At 38.7% G+C, this 20,589-nt stretch overlaps 1 protein-coding gene across 1 annotated transcript in view; it reads right to left on the bottom strand.

The window, feature by feature from the left end:
- Positions 1–5,291: 5,291 nt before the first annotated feature.
- Positions 5,292–20,589, bottom strand: part of LOC119084957 (E3 ubiquitin-protein ligase TRIM37-like) — a 37,406-nt gene continuing 22,108 nt past the window's right edge. Inside the window, exons 2-12 of the mRNA XM_037195103.1 lie at positions 10,602–10,903; positions 10,395–10,483; positions 9,337–9,640; positions 9,159–9,266; positions 8,890–9,099; positions 8,249–8,817; positions 7,670–8,176; positions 7,452–7,604; positions 6,468–7,369; positions 6,283–6,383; positions 5,292–6,211 (exon numbers count right to left, since the gene is read on the bottom strand). Coding sequence (XP_037050998.1) covers positions 6,184–6,211; positions 6,283–6,383; positions 6,468–7,369; positions 7,452–7,604; positions 7,670–8,176; positions 8,249–8,817; positions 8,890–9,099; positions 9,159–9,266; positions 9,337–9,640; positions 10,395–10,483; positions 10,602–10,903 — 3,273 coding nt within the window. The 3' untranslated portion in view covers positions 5,292–6,183. The remainder of the gene's footprint in view (positions 6,212–6,282; positions 6,384–6,467; positions 7,370–7,451; positions 7,605–7,669; positions 8,177–8,248; positions 8,818–8,889; positions 9,100–9,158; positions 9,267–9,336; positions 9,641–10,394; positions 10,484–10,601; positions 10,904–20,589) is intronic.

The raw sequence follows: 20,589 nt of genomic DNA, 5'->3' as shown, positions 1-20,589 counted from the left end.
TGGCAAGGTTCTTTCAGAACTTTGAATAATGGCACAGTTCTATGGTTTCGATGTATTCACAATTTCAATGAGTTACCGAGTGAGTTACCTCTAATTTGCTCATCATCTCCGGAGCCATAGCGGAGGACTTGATGCAGTCTAATTTAGGGGTTAGAAAAGAACGAAGAAAATTTTTTGAGACGCGGCAACTATATAGGCGAGATTTCTACTTTCGCCAAAATGTCCAATATCGCAACCAAATTATTTTTAAAATATTCTCACTTGAAATACAAAGAAAATGAGCTATCACACGCCTACCAAAGCGCTCGGGATGTTTCTGTATGTTTCTGTCTATCTATCTATCGATGGTCGATCTCGGAAAATCCGCAGCCAATCTCCATGAAACTTTGCAGGAACCTTAGTCAGGCCATTAGAACTTAAGTTTCATTCATCATTATCACAGGAAAAATTAGGACCAATTTCTTTCATATAAAAATGTACAGCCATTTTGTGTTGATAGCGTTGTGATGATAGTGTTGTTATGATTGTTGTGAAGTTGGTTGTAATTCGGTCGAAATTTCAAAACTCAAAGTTTTTGAATATTATGTTTTACATGGTGGGCAATTAGAAAAATAGGGTCACTTTCGGGGTATGTTGGGCAGCTGGAAATATGTGGTCACTTCGTCAAATTTTCGACTTTCGTCTAGAACTGTTCTAAAAAGCAGTGTTGACTACACTTCTAAAACGACTGATGTCCCAACAAAAATCTCTTCAGTCTTTGAGGTACAAGTTCTAAAATGAATGATATCGCTAGAGTTGACGCTTAAAGCTTCGTTACGCAAAAATTAAATTTTACACCCAATTAGTTCAAACAAGCTGGCTTAGTTTTACTCATCATCTGCCAAATAATTTTTACCAAAAAAAATTGACTGGAAACAAGTAAGGCCACTGACGTGGCACGGTGGGGCTGAACGAACTTTAAATAAACATGTCGACTTCCATCTCGGTTCTTTTCATAGCTGAGTTAGGGGGGGCGTGTACTATCCAACGGCACATGTTGCGGGTGCAACCGCTGAGCCGTTTCTGAGAACTAGGAATATCGTCGCCTGGCTCCGCGGAAGTAGCTGGACCAGTGTTTCAAACTGGAATCGGTAGAGGGACAAATTCTAAGAACAACCATGTAAAAATTATTGCTCTCGGTCATTTGGTCGCAGAGCAATAGAAGCTGAAAGTCGAAAATTCCACCTCTTCAAGGGGTGATGCCACCTCGACGAAGTTCTCGATCAAGCACTTTATTAGCGTTTCTAGACAAGGTTAATGTGCTCTTTCGAATGGCAATAAATTTTTTTTGAAAGTGGTCTCTTTTGGTACATTTTCAGAAAAGTCACTTTTTTGCAACCCTCGGTGAACTTTGGCTACTCCCATACCTTGCCGGTTAGAACCAGAAACGGGAATAACCAAAATTTTACCAAAAAAATCTGCGCCGCATGTGGCAGATAAATTTTCTTGCTGGTCTGTTCCTGATAATCTGCTACTTTGCGACGCAGATTTTTTTGGTAAAATTTTGGTTGTTACAGTTTGTTCATGTCATTTTTACACAGTTTTAGATATGTCAGAGTTTTAAATGTACCCAGTCAATTAAGTTCTTCCCAAATTATGAATTTTTGGCGCAAAATTTAAAATATTGCGCAATTTGGGAAGAACTTAATTGACTGGGTCGGTACATTAAAAACTCTGACATATCGACAATCTTTAGAAACTGTGTAAAAATGAAATGAACAAACGTATTCGGTCAAATTATTTGGTAGATGATGAGAAAAACAAAGCCAGCTTGTTTGAACCAAAGCACCTAGCAGGGTAATAGAGGTTTTACCACGTCAAATAGAGTAGTATTTTAATACCAATAATACCATTAGCAGCCCTAATGGTAATTTTGCCAATGACATTAAGGGAAAAAAGGTATGGAAACATTCGCATACTTCGATTAAAGTAATACTTTATTTTTAGACCCGTACGAAGTACTGGGGTCTTATAGGTTTACGCATACGTTTGTAACACGTCGAATTGGACTCCCTAAGTAAGGGGAAACCTATTGTGGTTGTCTAGAGATGCCAAATCAGTGAAAAAAATGTCCGTCTGTCCGTCTGTCTGCACGATAACTTGAGTAAAACGCATCCGATTTTGAAAATTGTTTTTTTCCCGTTTGGTAATGTCAAAAGACAGGCTAAGTTCGAAGATGAGTGATTTTGGATTGACCCCTCCCGAGCTGTGGCCCAATAAGTGCTTTACGGTTTTTCGAAGATATCTCCGGACATTTAAACGTTAAACTTGTAAGTGATACGTCAAATGAAGGTTTTTACAATACCGATCGACAAAAAAAAAGTTTATAGAAATCGGATGACCGACTCGTGAGTTAGACCCCTTGGTGTGAAACAGGCACAGGGCGGCAAGCAGATTTTGCTTGTAGGTCGGCCACGTTTAAACATATTTCGTCTTTTTTAGCTTTGTTAGATATGTATTGACCGTACCAATCAGAGAAAAAAAGTTTTTGAAATTATGTTCACTGGAGTGTTTGCTAGGTCTCTTGGAGTGAGCTCTTATCTGGCTACTCGGCCGTACAGTGAACGTGGAGTATTTTGTCAATATCTCGAGTAAATTTTGACCGAATTTCATGATTTTTTTTTTGTTTGAAAGGTATTAACGAATGTAAAGCGTCGGTAAAATTTCCGGTCTCCTAACAAAATGGCTGCCGGTGGCCATATTGGATTTTAATAAAAGTGATATATCTTGGGAAAAATGGTACTTAGAGAGTTTCTGTTAACATGGAAATAATTTGTTATGTGTGTGGGGTGTTTCAGGCATTCTATGTATGGACATCTATATATACCTATATACAGCTATTGCGCTATATAATAGCATATTCATTTGTTGAATGTTTATTTATAGTGAAATATAGGTAAATATAGTGGTATATAGCTGTTTAAATAGGAATTTATGAAAGTTGACTTCGTACGGGGACGTCTATATTGCCTCCGGCAATTTATTTGTTGATGATAACAAGGCAAAGAGTGGATAATGCAAGTGATTTTATAGCGCGAATAGCTGTTCAGTAGAGAATGAAGTAAAAGAAATGAAGAGTTTCACAGTAAAGGCTTTTGATACGAATAGGTGTTTCGTACGGGTCGGCGTTAGCTATGTTTTTTTTTATTACCCTGCAAGAGCTTTATTTGAACTAATTGGGTGTAAAATTTAATTTTTGCGTAACAAAGCTGAAAGCGTCATCTCTAGCGATGTCATTCATTTTAGAAATTGTAACTCAAAGACTGCGTCACACTTTTCTCAAAGAGACTTTTGTTGGATCTGTATTAAGTGTATCCGCCTTAAGTGCGGTCGAAATTCAAAATGGAAAGTGCGGAGGTCTTTCTAACGTAGCGTCATTTTCATACAAGGAAGCGTTGAAATGTATTTTTCGGTTCACTTTTTCATCGAATGGTTCACTTAAAATTCAAATTTTAGGCACACTTACGGAGTGAATGTGTTGCACGGAGGACGGAAAGATGTGTTGAAAGATCTCGTGAAGAAGCAAAAGGAAATTGAATTGATGAAGGAGAGACGTGCGGAAATTAATCGAGACATCAAGGTGTTGGAAGCCATAGATAAACGCGTAGCCGTAAGTTGCTCTATCTATCCCTCTCTCTCTCTATCTCTCTCTCACTCAAACACACACACACTTTTCTCTCTGTCTTTCCTACTATCTCTTACAGAATAACTAACACCCCGCCGCATTCCACACCACCTCAGTCAAGTTACGGATCGTTCCACATACACTGCAACATTAAAACTTTGAATTTTTTTTTTTTTTTAGAAACTTCTTTGTTTTTCTATTATGAAAGGTGTTAAAAGCCGTCGAACAGAATGTTTTTCGTGTTGAGTAATGTAAGGCTGCGAGCGCACTTACGCCGTTTAGCACTCCGTTTACGAGTGAACAATGGAAGCTCCTCCCACTTTCCATTGTTAAAACGTAAACGGAGAGCTAAACGGTGTAAGTGCGCTCGCAGCTTAACGATTTGGCGTGGGTTTCAAGCCGTGCCCTTATAGTCTAAGCGTTCAGTGGTCATCAAGCCAAAGCGATCGATTGAATGAAATGACGAGCAGATCACATGAATCTACCAAGCCATCGTAGCACTGAATATGGGGACTCGATTCAATTGTTCATTCGGTGGGCTAAGTTCCACTTATTCTAGTCACATTGACAAAAACATACTTTGTCGAGACTTAAAGAAAGGTTTTTGAATTTCGTTTTTAAATTTTGATTTATTTGTTTAACTTACAATCATATCACAAAAACAAAACATTTACAAATTTCTTCGGAGGAAAATTTCCTCTCAAAAATTGTTTTTTTTTTATCAAAGAAAAAATTCTAGAAAAAACCTGACGTCGACAAACGAAATTGTCGCTGGATTATATTAAAAATTGGTTGCACATTCAATATTATATACGTCACAAATATCAAAAAATTTTCGTTAAATTTTCTTTCATTCTTCCGTCGTCATTGAATTTCGATTATTTTATTCTATTTATCGTTACGAGACACTTAAAATTGTAAAGTTGTTTTTTTAATTTTTTAATATTTAGCGTGGAATACACATTACACAATTGACATCTTGGAAACGGTTGCGTTTTATCAACATTTCAGAAAATTGAGACACCTTCAAAGCTTATATGATACAAAAACTATCCAACACATTCCACTACACTACAAATTGCGTAGTCCACGAATGTAAAGTTAACGAAAAATTTCTTTTGTTTTCCGCTCTTGTCCCATTGTCATAAAATGTCAAACTTGCATTTGCTACCAATTTTCTTTGATTTCAATTGAGAAAATTTAGCAGCAAATGTAAGTTTGACATTTTATGACAATGGGAAAGGAGCTGAAAACAAAAGAAATTTTTTGGTTAATTTTACTGTGTTATGTAATGGGGAACGTACAGTAATTCTTCGTTAAGTTTAGCCAGTGAATTTTAACAGCTCTACTCATACTTTCACAGTGACCTTCACCGGACATTACTGTACGCACTCCACGAGTAACTCGCAATGAAAAATTCCAAAGTCAAATTTTTGTGCGAACTTTGAGAAAAATGGTCGCTTGCACGAGAATGCGTTTCTCATCTGCATTCGTTGTTGAAATTGAATTTTCCGAAATCGGTCCAGATTTACTCAAGCATAGCATCATCTCTCATGCATCGTTCGGCTCCTACTCTCACTATCCTTCCAATTAATCGATCCACTGAACCAATTATCGGAAAAAAATCTCATCGACACAATGCCACTGTTTTGATAACAGGTGATAAGTCGGTAGATACACACGGGAAAAAAGCCCTTACTCAGTCGATTTTCCCTGCATACACACTGCGAATCTACAAAAGATGGCATATTTGGCATCTAAGGACCTCTTTCATTGTATTATTGCAGCACCTAAGCCACTGCCACTCGGTACTTTGAGTCGCTCATAAGGCCAAGACCTGAATCCTATCTCAAATCGAAATTGATGTCAAAAGGAAGGCATTGGAGCCAAATGAAATATTGAATTTTCAACTATTTTGGATCGATTTGGATTTTCTACGATGTGCGCCTGCTGAGATATTAGGACTACCCTCGTTCCAGCCCTTCTAGACATCAAAAGTCGTAAAACAAACGATTTCTCGTGTCGGGTAATGAAACGATTTGGCATAGGTTTCAAGTGAGGAACTCAGACTTCTGTGGGGCACTGGCCTAATCCGACAGTCGTACTTTTCCGCAGCAGTCAGTAGTGTTGTGAAACGAAATTGTCGGATCTCTTATCTACAAATATCATCATTCGATCGAAAAACTACGATAAAATCTATGCGTTCAGTCGTCATAACTCTGTGCAGCCAAAGCAGATCGATTGAATGAAATGACGAGCAGATCACATGAATCTACAAGCCATCGTAGCACTGAATATGGGGACTCGATTCGATTGTTCACCCGATGGACTAAGTTCCTCTTATTCTAGTCACACTGACACAAGCACACCGATAAACTCGTTGAATATTGTTGTGGTGCTGCGCAAAGACGAACCCAAATTTTATTTAAAAACGAAAAAACGAAATTATTTTCATCACAAAAAACGATTCTCGATCGCATTTCGATTCGTCAGTCATTAGAGGTGTAAAATTCAAGAAATTATGAAGAATTTGGTCGTTCGGTCGATCTGAAAGGAAGAGCATTCACGAATTGTAAGCAAAATTTCGAATAAAAAAGTCGCAAAAGAGTCATTCTCACCGATCCTTCGGCTTGCCGCTGGTCGATTGATGGGACGCACCGTTTTTCGGTTCCATTAGGCGTCGCACTCTCGACTCCGACGATGTGACATCGTTGAGAGACTGAAATTGATGAAACACAAACTAAATGAATGAGAACGGACAGAAAGCTCAGCGCTCCTCAACAATAAGCTCAACCTAACAAACCTGCATCAGTTCACTGCAATCGCCACTCGGACTGGTATCGGCCATGCTCGTGTACAAATGTCCGCCGCCACTATCATCCGACGGCAACAGAAACAGATCCGTTTTGGCTAAGCGTTCCGATTCCGACAGAAAGGAACCGTTCACATTCGGCGACATCGAAGCTTTGGACAAATTGTTCTTCCGTTTGCTGGCACTCGAACCGGTCATGGTGGATTTGATGGATTGCATAATTATCGGATGACGATACGCCCAGCCGGATATTGACGATCGTGCCGATTCGCTGCCCGTTTCGTGGACATTCGAAGTGGTTGTCGATCGTTTGGGTGATTGTCCGATGTCGCAGGCATTGTGAAATTGCGTAGATGGGCCGGTTGCAGTCGATGAAAATCGTTTCGTGTCGCGATCACGGTAGCGGTTGTACGAATCGACGTTCTTGCTGGAAAACCCGTTTGTGTCCACATCACTCAACAGCGATGTGTTCCAGCAGTTGGAGGTGCCGAATGCTATCGTTGGATCGGATGTCGTTGCACTGGCAAAGGTTGGCTGCGAACTACGATCGCGAACACGCTTCCGATCATTTGAATACTCTTCGGCCATGTTCAATTCGTCCAGTAACTGGTCAACAGTCGAATCATTTTCGTTGAAAAATGCTGGCTCAAACGGACGATATGGGATCGGCATCGATCTCTTATTGTCGACGTGAGCTTTTGGCTGTGGCACGGCATGTTTCGATGATTCGGTTTCGTAGTAGTTTCGGGTTTTGAATTTTGGCTGCGACAGTGGCGAGAATTGGATGGTGTGAAGTAACTTATCGAAACGAGCGTATGCTTCCTGTGGATTCCACGCCGATTCGTCACCGTTGTTCGATATGTACGTTGGATTTGTTCGTAGGTTTGATGAGGCTGTGCGAAAATTTCAAAATTAAAACTTTTTCGAACTGACAGAGGAACTCATTGCCCACGGGGTTCGGGTCGCTCTACTTACCATCGTTCAGTCTATTCGAATCAATCGAATTTTTAAAATTAATGTTTGCTATCAGCGAGCTCTCGGACGGCCGAGCGTTTCGTTTCGGTGAGTCCAACAGCGACTCCAAAACATTGGACGTGGTGATCGGTGATTGATATGAGGAACGGGATGCTTGGGAAGAATTTACATTTTTAAGTTGGGAGATCGAAGATACGAACAAAAACTCGGAAACTTACCCGTGAAGTTCTTGCTGTCATTCACAGCAGCTGCTGCTCCTTGGGGCTGTAAGTCATCGAACAGTCTTAGGAACATCATTTCTTCATTCAATGCTGCCGTTTCATTGATCGCATCAGTGGCTGCTGTTGCCACATGAGCCGGCACCTGATGGACCATTGAAAATTCCGCATATTCGACGTCATTTTCACCGGAAATGGTCTCCTCGTTGCCGTCGAGTAACGTAAATTCGTCGGCTGGATGATTTTGATGATCGTGATCGGCAGTGCTCGCGGCCATTTCATTCTTTGATTTATCGGCGGAGGATTCGTTCGTTGAACTCTCGTCGGAATCGGAACTCGAAAATAACGACGTGGCTGTGCGCAGATTCGGCGATGACAGAGACAATCCCAATTGGGACAGCTTCAAACCGAATTGAACGATTGGCGTCGGAGTTGTGGCTTCAACATCCGACTTCAAGTCAAATTTTACATTGGACCCAGATGAATCGGATATGCCCAGCGAAATGTCTGTAAAGTGAACGGAGGAGATGGATGAATGGAATGGACGACGTAACACAATTTATAGGAAGGTTCTCGTACCATCATTTTCGGTTTTATTGTCGACGGTAGCATCCTCGGAATGCTTAAAATCGAACAGACCATGCGGTGATGATGATGACGACGATGAAGACGTTGCCTTCCGTTCCTTTGTGTGTCGTACATTAACACCACCGTTTACTATCACATTTGTTTCGACAGCCACATTCGACTGTTGCTCTCCGTTTGCACTGCCTGTCGATGGCGATGACGAATCACAGCTTTGTTCGCTTGTAGTAGTTTTCTGCTTAATCGCTCGGTTGCGGTTGATCTCACGCTTCAGTCGATCTTTGAGCTCTTTCACTTCCAGATTGTGATGGGACTGTTTATGCAGCAGTTGGGTGATGTACCATTGTTGATCGCGACACCGTTGATAGAATGTGGATGGACGCACTTGAAACCGAAGCTCTAATGTGTCGTTCAGCGTGTTCAGGTAGCCTTCAGACGCAAGCAAATCCAAACGGAAAAACCGATTGTAGCCCCAACATTCGCCGACTTCAAAGTCTGACACGAATTCGCGTTGGATAATTTTCGACGAGCTCTGATGGATCATCTGAACGCGGTACTCGTACCTGTGGGTTTGGTAAAGATTTTACATTTTTAGATAATGTGTTCGAGGGGCGGTCAGCATCGACAAAACTTACTTGCTTGTTTCCGGATAACCAGTCGTCAATTCTAAGAACACGCTCAGGTATTCACCTCTAACGGCTCCATTCCCATACGGATAGACTTTGAGGCGCCAATGCAAACCATTCACTTGGAGCGGATTCGAATACACTGGAACGCCTTTCTGTTGCATCGCCGTAAATTTTTCCATCACAAACGTCCCCGTGTCGTAGGGCGGAACGATTTCGCTGAAAGAGAATTTGAAATTGAAAATGGAAACTCATGCCTCCGACGTCCTGAGTTTTACCTGATAAAATTTGCAGGAACCGGTGCTGTCACAAGGAATGACATTGGCTTCAGTCGCACCTGATAGATCATTTTCAAAAGTTCAGGAGACTTCATGATCAACTGAGATCTAAAGCGTGGAGAGGAAATATTCTGAATTAGTTTCTCTCCTTCTGGTTGGTTTAGATGCAACGCGTTACCTGGAACCAGTGTTCAATTGATGTTCAATCTCTTGCAACAGATGTTCTAACTGTTCGGTTTCCTGCGTCAGCGAGTTCTTCTGTCGCATCAACGTTAGTAACTTGTTTTTTAGTTGAGCATCTAAACGGCCAACGATCAGTTCCACAGCATTTCGAATTTCGCGCACTCGTTCGTCTTTCGCATTTCGTACAGTCTCAACGTTTTTCTCTACATCTAAAACTAGGCCAACAATATCACGGAGATGGCTTCTCAACTGAGAAACTTCTTCTTTAACTTGAGCAATGTGAGTCTCGTAGACGAGTTCTGGGGGAGATAGAAATGACAGGGTCGTTAGTGGTAGTTATAAATGTAGTCCACATGTTGAAGGGTAGGCTGCGTCTGGATGTGTATAATGTCACAAAAGCATCTTAAAACTACTACTTCAGGTTCTTGTGTTGAAAGAAGCCTCCGATCTTTCAGATTATTCCTTGTTCCATGTTGTTTGCCACGAAACGTTGTGGAACAAAACTGGTAACCATTTTACTGGTTCCGTTCCAAGATGAGATTATTTTTGTGACTGTTGCTGGAGTAACCCAGCCAAAATAAAGTCGAATCCTTACGTTTCTAGCACTTCTTTGTTCTAGACATTTCTTAAATTAAGTGACGTCATCATTGTCCACTCTCTTCATTAACTTAGAACTGCAGGGAATTTTCGCAGACAACAGCAGGTTTGTTCGTAAGAAAAACCTAGAGCGAACAAGAAAAATCATCTGAATTTCTTCCAGTTCGGCAGTTCTAGGATAGGAAGACAGTGGATGATCAGGAGTACTTGAAAGAAGAAATTTGTCAAAAAGAAATCAGACTTTGAAGGTTTTCCTATGAATGGCTTTACCGCCTGGCACAACCATTTTCCGGAAAAAATTTTGTTCCACAACTTAAGGCGCACCTTTTCCGACAAAAGGACCTGGACTTGTCAGGTCCAACTATAAACTAGGTTTGAGTAATTCCGCTTCTGGTTCAAACATTAGTTGATTCTATCTCAAAGACTATGAGGTAATAAAACAAATAATTTACTCACCCAACTGCTTAAACGTATGGCCCGAATGTGTTCCACCCCATAACGCACACTGATGACAAATGCAGCACTTGCACGTCCAACAGTAAACGCTAAATTCGAGAAATATTAGAAATTAAGACATTTTCCTTAACGAACCCTGCTGATACAGGCAAGATGTGGCAGGCAAGATTTGAAGACCAAAAGACTAATTGCTACCCAAAGTCTTACCTCAATTTTTCGTTGTGCGTTGAACATTGATCGTTTTCATTGGTCTTGGACAGTGCATTTGCCTTTATGTTCGAGCAGATTTGCTGCAAACTTTCCACCTGCAAAGCAACCTCTTCGAACCACCGACAATTGACTAGTTCGTTCACATGTAATGTGGCCCGGCAATGCGGACATTGACGTCGCTGTTCCGTTAACCATCTGGATATGCACAGAAAGCAACACAATTTCGAGCAGTGCGGACACAGATGAGCCTCCTGCAGTTTTTCCATGCAAATGAAGCATCGGAAGACATCATTGAGTGACTGTGAAACGATAAAAGGAAGATGATTAGTTTGGTGTGTCGGTTTTGTTGTATTGCTTAGCTAAGTAGATTGTAATTAGCTCTGAGGCATTCGATATGAAAATTGAAAATTAGAGTTCTCAGTTCTCATGAAAAAATGTCCTTAAAAAGGTTAGGAAAGAGAGCACATCCCGAGGAATTGTTGAAAAAAAGTCTCATGAAACTCCACGAGGAAATGTAAAAGGGCAAATGGAGCGCATCCAATAACCATCGATATCATTTTCTTTATTAAAAGCGAAAAAAAGGCTGCAAAGTGCAACCGGTAAAAAAACGATCTTTTCAAAAAACAAATATTTACAATAAATAAAAATCATCAATTCTATTACGTCCCAAGGTCCCTAAAATGCAACTATAATTTCTTCGTTGAATCGCAATGGAAACCTTCTGTAGCAGGTAGTCCATAGAGCGCGGTTCCCCAGAAGCCTTTTGCATTAATGATCCCAATTTCTTTATAAATGTCTTTGTCTCAGGACCCATGCTACCTAGTGATTCAAAAGCATCGATTGCTTCCCAAAATAAAAATTCTTTGGAATTGGTCATCCCAACAAAAATCTCTTCGAGAAAAGTCGTTTTAGAAGTGTACTCAACACTGCTTTTTATAACAGTTTACAGTTTTAATTCAAAAATTTTACGAAAATCAAAAATTTTACGAAAATCAAAAATTTGACGAAAATCGAAAATTTTACGAAAATCAAAAATTTGACGAAAATCGAAAATTTGACGAAATTCGAAAATTTGACGAAATTTGACGAAATTCGAAAATTTGACGAAATTCGAAAGAGGCTCATCAGTTTTTTCCTGTTTCGTCACCCTCTGAATTCTATTTGAAATTGATACCAAATGGTAATAAATAGTGCTAAATGCAATTACACAATTTTCCAGATTGATCCTGACTCGGGTTACTGAGTCTGGGATCCTCGGAGCCTCTCTAGAAGCTGTTTACAGAAACTGCTTTATTACCAAAAATGACTAAAATGTAGTGTACGAAAAAAGCTTGGATTTAGGTTTTTTTTGATGGGTAGGGTGAGGTCCCCTTTTATGACAATACAACAAGCCTTCACAAGCAAGGAACTAGCGTAAGCGATAGGCGGCAGCTAACAAACTATGAAATTGACGCTTTTATAAAAGTTCAAAAAATCAATGATATTCCTCTTTCAATTTCGTATGTTCGAGGTTCGATTTTATTGATGGTTTGATTTTCTTGGCTGGCGATACTTGGCGGTTGGATTTTATTGGCTGGCGATACTTAACAGTTCCATTTTATTAACTAGCGACAGTTGGTAGTTCGATTTTATTGACTGGCCATACTTGGATGTTTGATTTTGTTGACTGGAGATACGTGACAGTTCAATTTTATTGACTGGCGATACTTGGCAAATGGATTTCATTCACTGTCGACACTTGCGGAGTATCGCCAGCCGAGAAAATCGATTCGCCAAACATCGACAGCCAATAAAATCGAGTCGCCAGTCTACAAAATACTTCTCAGTTTGATTATCTTGGCTGGCGATACTTAATAATTCCATTTTATTAACTGGCGACAGTTGGCAGTTCGATTTTATTGACTGACGATTGTATTTTATTGGCTGGCGATACTTGGCTGTTGAATTTTATTGGCTGGCGATACTTAACAGTTTCATTTTAATTGTCTAGCGACAGTTGGCAGTTCGATTTTATTGACTGGCGATACGTGACAGTTCAATTTTATTGACTGGCGATACTTGGCAAATGGATTTCATTCACTGTCGACACTTGCGAAGTATCGCCAGCCGAGAAAATCGATTCGCCAAACATCGACAGCCAATAAAATCGAGTCGCCAGTCTACAAAATACTTCTCAGTTTGATTATCTTGGCTGGCGATACTTAATAATTCCATTTTATTAACTGGCGACAGTTGGCAGTTCGATTTTATTGACTGGCGATTGTATTTTATTGGCTGGCGATACTTGGCTGTTGAATTTTATTGGCTGGCGATACTTAACAGTTTCATTTTAATTGTCTAGCGACAGTTGGCAGTTCGATTTTATTGACTGGCGATACTTGTCGATTGGATTTTAATGGCTGGCGATACTTGACGGTTGGATTTTATTGGCTGGCGATACTTAACAGTTCCATTTTAATTGGCTAGCGACAGTTGGCAGTTCGATTTTATTCATTCACTGTTGACACTTGCCAAGTATCGCCAGCCAAGAAAATTGATTCGCCCATCATCACATAAAATAAAATCGAATCGACTGTCTACAAAATACTTCGCAATTTGATTTTCTTGGCTGGCGATACTTAATAATTTCATTTTATTAACTGGCGACAGTTGGCAGTTCGATTTTATTGACTGGTGATACTAGGCGGTTGGACTTTATTGCCTGGCGATACTTAACAGTTCCATTTTAATTGGCTAGCGACAGTTAGCCAAATGATGCTAGCTGATAAAATGGAACTGTTAAAGTGTAGCCAGCCAAGAAAATCAAACTACGAAGTATTTTGTAGACTGACGAATCGATTTTATTGACTAACAATACTTGCCGGTTTGATTTTATTTGCTGGCGATACTTGACGATTCGATTTTATTGGCTGGCGATACTTGGCAAGTGTCGACAGTGAATAAAATCGAACTATCACGTTTCGTCAGTCAACAAAATCGAGCTGTCAACTGTCGCCAGCTAATAAAATGTAACCGCCAAGTATCGCCAGCCAATAAAATAGAACTGGAAAGTAGTGCCTGTCAAAAAATTCGATTCGCCAAGCATCGCAATTCAATAAAGTCGAACCGCCAAGTATCGCCAACCAAGAAAATCGAACTGCCAACATTATGTTGGTCAAACAGCGAATAAAGAACACAAAAATTAGACAGTCAAGGGATATGACCCACCCAACCGGTAGGACACTGTTAACCTATGGCTCACAAAGCTATCGAAAACAGTATCATTAGGTCGTAGAATGTGCTTAACTAGATTTGATATATGTACATATGGTAGTACATTGCAAACATGTATTTAGAACTTTAAGCTTAAAAATAGGTCGCAGAACGATATATGTTTTTTTTTGCGTATAAATTGTATGTCCTAGAATATATTTCTGAATTCTTTGCGATTTTTTAAAATACGAAATCTACTCTTCCCACACTCGTCAATAATAACGCAAAGCAAAACACATCTGATTTATAAATGTTCGAACAACTAGATTTCAGTAGAACCAGTTGTTGTAAACATGAATTTAGAATATGAAATGTTGAAACACGAATGCATTATAAAAATGGTTAATATGCTCGGGCGTTCATTTCATATGCCATCTTGCATACATGGTTCTATAAAATTCTTCGCTAGATTTGATATATGTACATATGGTAGTAAATCGATAATCTTTCACCAATATGAACGGAACACATCTGAAATGCCTTTGAAACCAAAAAAAGTTAATAAACTATAGAACATACTATATATACACTCTGGTTTGTGGTTTTTCCGAGTGGGAATAATGTAATCCGACTTGGCAGAACAATAATCTTCAAACAATTTTTCAATATATCCGTTGAGAGTAAGGCCTGATTTCCACTTACCAAATAAGTACTCCTTGTGAGAGACAAAATTGAATTTTTTCTATTTTTGCTTTGTTTACTTGACAGCTTACTCTCTCACGGCTCTCACACGGGGTACTTTTTGTTCAGTGGAAACCATACTTAAGTTTCGACATCAAAGTTAACCTTTTAATTGAAAGGGTCTTTTACTTCATTAGTTTTAACATACACTCACACACGCACTCACACACTGACTCACACACTCTCACACATTTCATTCATACACTCCATACATCAATACATCAACTCATAAATTCAAACACACACAATCCACGCTTTCATATATCCATCCACTCATTGATTCATTCATACACATCCACCACTTATTTTTTAGTCGTCCGTGTCACTATCTTCAATGCCTTCTTCATCATTGACTCGGACTTTGGGAATTGTTATCGACACATTCGTTATATTAGGATTAGGTACTTGTATTTCATTGTACTGCCCGTATCCGAGATACCATATGATTGTCATCACATGACTGCAACAGCCAACGGTACGAGATCCTGTTTCACAAGTACAAAAATATTCAACAATCGAGTCTCTTGCAGACTTTGATTGATCGAAGAGTACAAAAATGTGATGATGTTTTGTGCTCCGAAATCGAGATTTCATGTACGCTTTTATGAGCACTGGATCTGATATCTTAATATCAAACTTGGCGTAGTCCAATGAAGCAATTCGATATCGAAGACTGGGCTCAAACTTTTGAACGAGGAAGATATCTTCTTGTTGGTGTTGCGCATAATACGATATGGCATTTTTAATCTGATAGGGCCCAAGACTAACATTGTATAAATCATCCATTGAAAGTTGGGGAAACCGAAGTAACATATTATTCGCTCTGTTATCAAGAGACGTGTAATTTAAGTCAATATAGGGAATCTTTACTCTGGATAAATTGTAATGGTCAACAACATCCTTTAAGAGGTTTGGAACATTTAAACGAGATTTCATAAGAATAGCAATATCTTCATGTTCTTTATCGCTGAGGATAGGCTTATGAAAAAGATTTAGAAGCGCAAAGGCAATACGGAGGGAGTCATAGTCATGGAATAAAGTACTATTATGAGCTGGTATAGCGAATAGCTTAAATTTTTGTTTCAGGCGACCAAACACTTGTTCGTTAACCCAACGAATCTTTGTAACAAACCGTGCTTTATTTGCTTCAAAAGTGTCTCGTTGACCAGTTCCAGGAACGTAGGCCAAAAGACCTCTTTCGCTAAGATCACCAAGAACATCACGAAATCCATTGTCAACAACAATCACATCATTTTTTCGTAGACCTGCTAACGTGTCTTCATATCGAACCAGACAATCTTTCAAAATTACGGCATCGTTATGGGTCGCATCGTATGGACCTAAAACATAAAACACATAACCATCTGGAGCGCAGCCGACCATTGGCTTTGTAAGGGGCATTTTTTTCTGTTCACTCCAGAGTTGTTTTTGTCCGACAAAATTCTTAGATTTCTGAGCAAAACGATATGTAGCATCGAATAAACAAACTCCATTTTGATCATCCATATCAAAAAGGGATTTTGCTATAGGTGTGTTGTGATTTAAAATTATATTGCGATCATTATTGTTGAGAAACAGGGGAACCAGATTTTCTAGCAAGTCATTCCTTGCTTTGGTCATGTGATTTGCAATCGTCTGCTCACAGCATCCGAACAAAAAACTCATCTGTTTATTCGACAAAGAAGTGCGCATCTTGCATAAGAGTACGGCCACATGCTTGGCTTCGCTTGATCTGATATATGTACAAATGGTAGTAAATTCGGTTTTATAAAAACCGAACCAGGACTTAAAATCCTCGTCGTCGATTGAATTCAAATTATCAATATTAAAAACCAGTTCACTTCGTGAACTTTGGTAGTACTCGAACATAAGATCGCTGACCAGTTTTTGCTCTTCTGGTGCCACTTCACGAGTAATTTGTTTTACCAAGGGCCAGTAATTCTCTAGACCAATATGATCGGAACACATCTGAGATGTCTTTAGAATTAAAAACTTATAGTTCATCAACAGAAACATTCGTGTAGCACGGGGAACAGAAACCAAGTTGCCCAGAGTCCGACACCCAAAAGTACACTGAGTATGGGAGTGCAACCCCTTTCTGTAGATGGTCAAATCAGGCTCGTTCAAATCTACCGACACAACGGCATTATTGTGATTCATGTCATAACAAGATTTACATATTTTGCTTGACTCGGGTATTACGGTGATTGCGTCCAGTTTTCGTTTTTTAGCATTGAATTTTTGTCTTAAGTTATTAACGGCAACTAAAGACAAAGAATTCGCAACGTAAAACTTGCTGTCTTTGGACCGTTTTTGGTCCTGACAGCCGAGACAAACGATTGGCATTGAAAAATGCCGTTTCTTGAAAGAATATTATTTGAAATATAGAACGTCAAAAAGATTATTATTTAAAATAAAGTTTTATACACTTGCACAAAAACGACCTGCGCCGGCAAGAGTTGAAATACAAATAATTAAAAAAAATGTAACGCATTGTGTTCATTTGTCAATCGAATGATTTCATGGCAATCTTTGATCATTTCAATAAGATTTTTTCGTTCTGAGGCAGTATGGTAACACCAACCCACACAAACACACACAAGAATCAATTCAATATACCGAAAAAAAACATGCCATGAATTTATTCGATTGGACTCTAAAACTAACAACCGTTTTACATCTTTTGTTTATTGTCAAATGCAATGTGTTGCGTGCATTTGATTAATCGAGTGATTTCATGGCACTCTATGATAATTTCAGTAAGATTTTTTTTGTACTTATTATGATATGCTAGGGTTTGACACTCATTGGAATAAAAAAAACTGAGTTACATTTTCTGACCGTTAATTATAATCAACAGGCGATTTATCAGAAATATTCTGGTAATTTTTTAAAAGATTTAGGCAAAAATGCTGCAAATGAATCGACAGCCAATAAAATTGAACTGCAACGTATCAGTCAATAAAATTGAACTTCCAACTTTCGCCAGTTAATAAAATGGAACTTTTAAGTATCGCCAGCCAAAAAAAATCAACCGCCAAGTATTGCCAGTCAATAAAATCGATTCGCTAAATTACAAAATACTTCGCAGTTTGATTTTCTTGGCTGGCGATACTTAACAGTTCTACTTTATTAGCTAGCGGCAGTTGGCAGTTTGATTTGATTGACTGACGATACGTGGCAGTTCAAGTTTATTGACTAGCGTAGCATCGAATAAACAAACTCCATTTTGATCATCCATATCAAAAAGGGATTTTGCTATCATTATTGTTGAGAAACAGGGGAACCAGATTTTCTAGCAAGTCATTCCTTGCTTTGGTCATGTGATTTGCAATCGTCTGCTCACAGCATCCGAACAAAAAACTCATCTGTTTATTCGACAAAGAAGTGCGCATTTTGCATAAGAGTACGGCCACATGCTTGGCTTCGCTTGATCTGATATATGTACAAATGGTAGTAAATTCGGTTTTATAAAAACCGAATCAGGACTTAAAATCCTCGTCGTCGATTGAATTCAAATTATCAATAATAAAAATCAGTTCACTTCGTGAACTTTGGCAGTACTCGAACATAAGATCGCTGACCAGTTTTTGCTCTTCTGGTGCCACTTCACGAGTAATTTGTTTTACCAAGGGCCAGTAATTCTCTAGACCAATATGATCGGAACACATCTGAGATGTCTTTAGAATTAAAAACTTATAGTTCATCAACAGAAACATTCGTGTAGCACGGGGAACAGAAACCAAGTTGCCCAGAGTCCGACACCCAAAAGTACACTGAGTATGGTCAAATCAGGCTCGTTCAAATCTACCGACACCACGGCATTGTTGTGATTCATGTCATAGAAAAAAAAAATCAAACCGCCAAGAATTTTGTTGACTGGCGATACTTGGCGATTCGATTTTATTGGCTGGCGATGTTTGGCGAATCGATTTTATTGTCTTGCAATATTTGGCGGTTCGATTTTATTGGCTGGCGATACTTCGCAAGTGTCGACAGTGAATGAAATCCATTTACCAAGTATCGCCAGTCAATAAAATTGAACTGCCACGTATCGCCAGTCAATAAAATCGAACTGCCAACTGTCGCTAGCCAATAAAATGGAACTGTTAAGTATCGCCAGCCAATAAAATCCAACAGATAAGTATCGCCAGCCTATAAAATCCAATCGCCAATCAATAAAATCGAACTGCCAACTGTCGCCAGTTAATAAAATGGAATTATTAAGTATCGCCAGCCAAGATAATCAAACTGAGAAGTATTTTGTAGACTGGCGACTCGATTTTATTGGCTGTCGATGTTTGGCGAATCGATTTTCTCGGCTGGCGATACTTCGCAAGTGTCGACAGTGAATGAAATCCATTTGCCAAGTATCGCCAGTCAATAAAATTGAACTGTCACGTATCGCCAGTCAATAAAATCGAACTGCCAACTGTCGCTAGACAATTAAAATGAAACTGTTAAGTATCGCCAGCCAATAAAATTCAACAGCCAAGTATCGCCAGCCAATAAAATACAATCGTCAGTCAATAAAATCGAACTGCCAACTGTCGCCAGTTAATAAAATGGAATTATTAAGTATCGCCAGCCAAGATAATCAAACTGAGAAGTATTTTGTAGACTGGCGACTCGATTTTATTGGCTGTCGATGTTTGGCGAATCGATTTTCTCGGCTGGCGATACTCCGCAAGTGTCGACAGTGAATGAAATCCATTTGCCAAGTATCGCCAGTCAATAAAATTGAACTGTCACGTATCTCCAGTCAACAAAATCAAACATCCAAGTATGGCCAGTCAATAAAATCGAACTACCAACTGTCGCTAGTTAATAAAATGGAACTGTTAAGTATCGCCAGCCAATAAAATCCAACCGCCAAGTATCGCCAGCCAAGAAAATCAAACCATCAATAAAATCGAACCTCGAACATACGAAATTGAAAGAGGAATATCATTGATTTTTTGAACTTTTATAAAAGGGTCAATTTCATAGTTTGTTAGCTGCCGCCTATCGCTTACGCTAGTTCCTTGCTTGTGAAGGCTTGTTGTATTGTCATAAAAGGGGACCTCACCCTACCCATCAAAAAAAACCTAAATCCAAGCTTTTTTCGTACACTACATTTTAGTCATTTTTGGTAATAAAGCAGTTTCTGTAAACAGCTTCTAGAGAGGCTCCGAGGATCCCAGACTCAGTAACCCGAGTCAGGATCAATCTGGAAAATTGTGTAATTGCATTTAGCACTATTTATTACCATTTGGTATCAATTTCAAATAGAATTCAGAGGGTGACGAAACAGGAAAGACTTGGTACTTTTTTGGAGACCCTCTTTGACGAAATTCGAAAATTTGAAAATTTGACGAAATTCGAAAATTTGACGAAATTTGAAAATTTGACGAAATTCGAAAATTTGAAAATTGGACGAAATTTGAAAATTTGTCTAAATTTGACGAAATTCGAAAATTTGTCTAAATTTGACGAAATTCGAAAATTTGACGAAATTCGAAAATTTGACGAAATTCGAAAATTTGACGAAATTCGAAAATTTGACGAAATTTGACGAAATTCGAAAATTTGACGAAATTTGATGAAATTCGAAAATTTGACGAAATTCGAAAATTTGACGAAATTTGATGAAATTCGAAAATTTGAAAATTTGAAAATTTTACGAAATTTGAAAATTTTACGAAATTTGAAAATTTTACGAAATTTGAAAATTTTACGAAATTTGAAAATTTTACGAAATTTGAAAATTTTACGAAATTTGACGAAATTTGAAAATTTGACGAAATTTGAAAATTTGACGAAATTCGAAAATTTGAAAATTTGACGAAATTTGAAAATTTGTCTAAATTTGACGAAATTCGAAAATTTGTCTAAATTTGACGAAATTCGAAAATTTGACGAAATTCGAAAATTTGATGAAATTCGAAAATTTGACGAAAATCGAAAATTTGACGAAATTCCAAATTCTGACGAAATTCAGAAAATTTGCCGAAAATCGAAAATTTGACGAAAGAGTAATTCTCTATCTGCCACCATTCAAGAAATATCTCCA

This window comes from Bradysia coprophila, unplaced genomic scaffold (assembly GCF_014529535.1).
Source record: "Bradysia coprophila strain Holo2 unplaced genomic scaffold, BU_Bcop_v1 contig_94, whole genome shotgun sequence".
Lineage (NCBI taxonomy): Eukaryota > Metazoa > Arthropoda > Insecta > Diptera > Sciaridae > Bradysia > Bradysia coprophila.
Note: the sequence above shows the minus strand (reverse complement) of the source record. Positions and strands in the feature narration are given on the sequence as shown.